The sequence below is a fragment of the Arabidopsis lyrata genome (assembly GCF_000004255.2).
Source record: "Arabidopsis lyrata subsp. lyrata unplaced genomic scaffold ARALYscaffold_1, whole genome shotgun sequence".
NCBI classification, from domain to species: Eukaryota; Viridiplantae; Streptophyta; class Magnoliopsida; order Brassicales; family Brassicaceae; genus Arabidopsis; species Arabidopsis lyrata.
In genome coordinates this window covers 15629709-15635470 of record NW_003302555.1, presented here as the reverse complement: position 1 = coordinate 15635470, position 5762 = coordinate 15629709, and the positions used below count along the sequence as shown (strand labels likewise).

At 40.4% G+C, this 5762-nt stretch overlaps 1 protein-coding gene across 1 annotated transcript; it reads left to right on the top strand.

The window, feature by feature from the left end:
- The first annotated feature begins 3997 nt into the window (after positions 1–3997).
- LOC9329840 (putative F-box protein At1g32660) lies at positions 3998–5499 on the top strand. Its single transcript, XM_002893733.2, has one exon. The coding sequence runs from the start codon at positions 4039–4041 to the stop codon at positions 5251–5253; it is 1215 nt and encodes a 404-aa protein (XP_002893779.1). The 5' UTR covers positions 3998–4038; the 3' UTR covers positions 5254–5499.
- Positions 5500–5762: the final 263 nt, after the last annotated feature.

Sequence of the window (5762 nt, the reverse complement as noted above, 5' to 3'; positions counted from 1 at the left end):
TTCCTCAGGAACATCCACCTCAGATGGATCGCGTACTGGGAGGATAGATTCTTGGACCGTTGGTGACCACATTTCCAGCCTATGCATCTCTCCAACCAACGTTCTGAATTCCAAAGCCCTATCATGAGCTGCAGCCATCGCATGAACACATGGAATTCTAATTTTTTGAAACTCCAAGCAAGAGCAAGTCTGTTGTTCCAAGGAGACGAGAAACTGTTCCCCATCCTTTGCGACTACTTCAAAATCCCACCTACCAACAGCCAAAACTGTCATCCCCAAACCACCTTTGAAACGTTTCAGCAGCTCCCTTTCAACAGCAATTGGAATGTCTCCGACAGTTCTAGCGATTTTCTTCTGACGCGATTCAAACCACCTCCCGAGCATTTTCTTTATAAATTCAAGCAATGCTACAACAAGACTACTCCTAGCTGGTAGTAAAGCATTGTTCTATGACTCATCAATGTTACTAGACATCAAATTATACCTCTCCCCTGAAAAATGAACCCTACTCCAATTCGAAACCCCAATTGCTTCCAAATATTCCCAACACCCCTTATTCCTTCTCTTGATTCTTTGACAAACAACATTAAACTCTTTGAGACGAAACTTGTTACCTGCTTGCCATACTAGGGCTGGAAGCCCACTCTTCCTTCCATACTTTCCTTTAACATTCCTTCTTATGTGGACTAAGCAAGCTCCATGATGTGCTTCAGGGTAGACAAGTCCGACAGATTTGATTATTGATGAATTCCGATCTGAGACAAAGGTCAAGTCTGGTCCATCTTTAATTATTTCTGAAAGCTTACTCATGAACCAAGTCCATGATTCATCTGTCTCGCTGTCCACTATAGCAAAGGCCACTGGATAAATCTGAAAGTTCGCATCCTGGCAACTTGCTGTAAGAAGACAGCCAAGATATTTCCCAAACAGGTGGGTGCCATCTACTACAACGACTCGCCGTATATATTTTAACCCTTTAAGACATGCACCTAAAACTAGAAACACATACTTGAATCGCTCATCCCCAGTTTCATCCAACTCTGTTTCCAAATGATAAACTGTCCCAGGGTTTGCAAGTTGTAAGACATGGAGATATACCGGCAACAAGGTGAAAGAACTCTCATCTGTGCCCTGAGCTGTTTCAACAGCCAGCTCTTTAGCTTTCCAACCTTTCCAATACGACATCCTAACATTGTGCTCCCTCAGCAGAGAATCGGGTAAGTCTCTTGCTCTTGGACCACAAAACGCCTTCGCATACTTAGCCCTTAGGAGTGCGGCTACAACCTTGGAAGTTGCATGTTTTGAAAACCTACTCCTAGCCTCAACATTACACATATGTTCCAACTTGGCCTTCGTCACCTCGTATTCTTCACTCTGTCCAACTTGGTGTGCTACAACTCTCCAGTCACAGCATTTTTTATCATAACATTCAGCTACCAAGTACTTTTTCTCATACCTAGTAAATTTGAAGCGGAATACACGGTTTATAGCATATATTGACAATGCATACATATTGTTATCCTCTTTGCTCAAGTCAACATGAGCTGATTTTCTATCCATATCATCGTCTCCAAACATTGGCTCAATGTCCTCATAACCATAAACTTCATCAATTCTTATCCCCTTCTGAAGAGTGTGAAGAAACTCTGTCATAACACCTCCTACACATGCAAGATTGTCAGTCCTTTCTTCAATTCCTTTCCCTTTCTCTTTCTGTCTGACTTTCTTTTTCGGGGGCTGCTCAACAAAATCATCATCCCCACTGTCTTTATCTGCCACAATTTCTCTACCAGCTTCAACCCTACCTACCGTGTTGTACTCGTAATCGTAATCATCATCTTCTGATTGACTCCCTCCACTGTAAGAATAAGAATCATCGGAGTTTTCTGAACACTCTTCATCCCCACTGCTCTCCATTCCATCTTCCACTGCTACAGATGTGGTTAGACCTGTGTAAACAACCAAATCTGTTTTAGACGCCTTCTCCACAGCTTCTACGGCTTCTAACAGTATTTCATCGCTTATGTCCCACCCACCGGAGCTGTCAGTAACATCTGTACTCTGGGCGATTGCTAACTGGGAGTTATTGCCTTGAACTGGAGGATACATACTGTTATTGTCTTGAACTGAAGATAAGAGTCCAGCAAAAAATCCTACTCCCTCTGTCGCTCTTGAACTACCTCCAGCCTCTACAATACCTGCAGATGATTCTCCAGCTTGCCTACCCATGGCAAAACAACTCCCGATCCTCCGAGCTTCATAGGTAGGCCCGACTAAGACTCCATCGTCTTCTCTAAAACACACGAACAGGTTCACATATTTATCATCAATGCTTAAAGATTTAAAGCTTCGAAACTGCCTATCACACCGAATCATCGTTGGGCCCGGCTGAGCACCAGCTAACAGGGCTAAATTGTCCTCAAACATGTAGCTAAGCTCTACTGATATTGAGCTGCTCTCCATTCTGTACAGTTGCCTCACTTTAAGCTCCAAATCCCTGAAAGTTTTTAACCCCATCAAACTCAACGCCCTCCCCTGCCGATAAGAATCCATCTTGAACTCCCATTCACCTGTGCTAAACAAGATCCATCTTCCAGCCTGTACAACAACAATATCATCAACTGCAAAGGAAATTCAATTAGAATCAGTTTCTAGGCCAGTACAGTAGGAAACATTAATGGAAAATTTGGAAATTTGTTTCAGTACTGAATTCCACCTTCCATTCTTTGTTCTCTGATCTGTACGTCCTCAGGAACTTAGAAAACCTACCGAAACTGACAATCATCTTCTTCTTTTTATCTTATAATAAAATTTCCATCAAAAAAGGCAAAATAAATTTCCCTCCAAATAATTTGCCTACTTTCGAAAAAAATCTAAAGAGAATCTGAGTATTATATGATTTCTCACACCAACCTAGCAACTAATTTCGTTGACATAAACTTCTCATTAATGCAGGGGTTTCTGACTGCTCCAACGCCGCCACTGATGAAGACGACTTGTTTGATAATTGACTTCGGGTACTATTTAATTTTGGAGACAAATTGGGGAAGAATTTTAAGGCCCATTTAAAACTATCTAAAACCTGTTAATCACAGTTGGCCCATGTGTCCAACAAACAAAACACGCCATCTCGTCTAGAGGCTTCGTCATTTCCCTGTAAAAAGAAGGAAGCCCTCAGACGTAATTTCCACAACAACCTCAAGGCCCCACTCTTTTTCTATCAGAAAGAACGCGTATTTGTATAGCAGTGGAGACCCGACTATTTCTTGAGTATTGAATAGGACCTGTACTAGTTATCCTATTATGTTTTATAAATGTACTAGTTTGCAACATATTCCAAATTTTATTTTCAAAGGAAAGATCAGAGCAGCGGAAAGAGCTAGAAGAAGAAATGGTTGATCTGCTGAGTTCGGTGATGAACCTTGTGGCGCCGCATGGTCGTCGCTAAGCTTCATAAGCACATGCGAACGGCTCAACAACTTCATTTTGGCTAAAAAAAAACACTCCTTTTTGGCTTCCCAAAACATGGAGGACTTTCTACACAAATAATTGAATATTACTATAAAATTTAAAATGGACATTAATTAATTAAAGCCAACAAGGAAAAACATATTTGTTCACATTATACAGAATTGACCGGGATTTATCAATCAAGTTCGCTCTAACCGCTTTTGCTCTTTGGCACAATCTCCGAGAACTTTGTTATCTCACCGAGTGAGTTCTTTGAGGTCGGTAGAATTTGACGGAAAAAATAAGGAATGTTTATACTTACGCAATATTCGTTTGGTTTAAGTCTTCGGTTTGGTTTGGTTTTGGTTTCCCAACTTTTGAAGCACGTCTTAACCATTGAGTTGCTTTGTTAAGTTTTTTATTCCATGATTTGTTATCTCACGATCTGGAAATTATTTATTGCAACTTATTCCAATTTTCTAAATTGTTGATTGCTTTTAGACTTTTAGTACAAAAAAATGAAATGGCAAGATAATCAGTTTTTTTTCAAACCTCGGAGTCGACTCTAGGGTTCGTCTGGGAGACGCCATGAAACGCAAGAATGAGAAAGACACAACAAACCCTAGTAAGTTAGACTTATTAGATTCGCTCCCTCTTGATCTAAAGATGGCTATACTAACTAGATTGTCTGCCAAGTCTCTAAAGAATTTTCGATGCGTGTCAAAGATGTGGTCTTCCATCATCCGAAGCCGAGGATTCATTGATTCCTTCTTCTCTATGTCCGCAAAGCAATCACGGTTTATAGTCAGTTTATGTAACATTGTATTCGGTGAGCCTGAGGAGAAGCTTATCTTATTCTTCTCGTTTTCACACGACGAGGGAGATGAGTCTTCTTCTTCTTCTTCTTTGGTACCCAATTTCGAGATGGCTCTTCCTGCTGTGAGCTTTAGTTTCTACTCAGGGTCTTGCGCTTCTTTACATGGCATTCTCACTGTTGAAACTGAAGGTCAGTTGATGATGTGTAACCCTAGCACCGAGCAAGTCGTTAAGTTAACTAGTGACTGTATTTTTGTTGGTTACGATCCGATTGATGATCAATACAAAGTATTATCCTGGGATAACATAATTTGGGAGGATCCTAATGCTCACCTAAAGCACAAGGTATTAACATTGGGAGATGGTCAAGGATGGAGACACATTAAAAATACCACTTTACCTTATATGGCGATATCACCAAATGTATGCATCAACGGTTTTCTCTACTATGGTGCGTATTGCTTAACACAAACTAGAGATCCAGTTATGGTGTGTTTTGATGTTAGATCTGAGAAACTAAGTTTTATCAAAGCGCCTCCGGTTGTCCTCCAATGGGGGAAGGAAGCAGTGTTCATAGAATACAAAGGGAAGCTAGCTTCCATTGTGGGAAACACTTATGGAGCTGTCTCTAGTTTTGATTTATGGATACTAGAAGACGTTGAGAAACATGAATGGTCAAAACAAAAATGTGTGTTTCCTATCTCTGTGTGGGATTTTTTTGACCTTGGTGGAATGTCTTTTCCAGGTACAAATAGGGCTGGTGAGATCATCATGGCTCCAAGTTTGTTGTCAGTCAATCTTCAACCCTTCTATATTTTCTACTACAATGTTGAAACAAAAAACATAAGAAGAGTTAGGCTCCTAGGAATTGGAGACAGTGAAGAGTTTAGGCGCTCTTATGGATTCGGGGAGCACGCTAAAGCTTTTGTCAATATCGCACATCAACACGTCGAGAGCATTGCCTTCTTTAAGGATCCTTTTATTTAAGTTTGATTCCAAGGATCCTAATGTAAGAGAGCATGGACAACTCTGCGTTTTGTTCCTTTTTATTTTGAATATTTAAGTGTTGAAGGGATTTTTCAACACCAAACAATCTCTACTTTGTTATCTTATGAAGACTGATGTTTTTGGGTTTGTTGAGATGTGTGTTATTTATTTGGGTCCATGTTTTAAGTGTGTTACAAAACAGAATCTAAGACTGACTTTATTATATATGTTTCTAACTTGTACAATAGTAAACACTACAAGAAAACAGGTGATTTGCGTGGAACTATTGCGAGGAACAATATGCCTCGCTATATAGCATGTAATGAGCGTGGAAAACGCGTCGAAATGTCATTCGATGCTATTTCGTCGCTACTTTGCGTGGAACTTGTTCGTCGCAATTTTTGCGTGTATTTAGCGACGAATATGAGTGGAACTAGTGAATTCGTCGCAAACGCTACGCAAATAAGCGACGAATTTGCATGGACGGATTCAATGCAAAGTTGCGACGC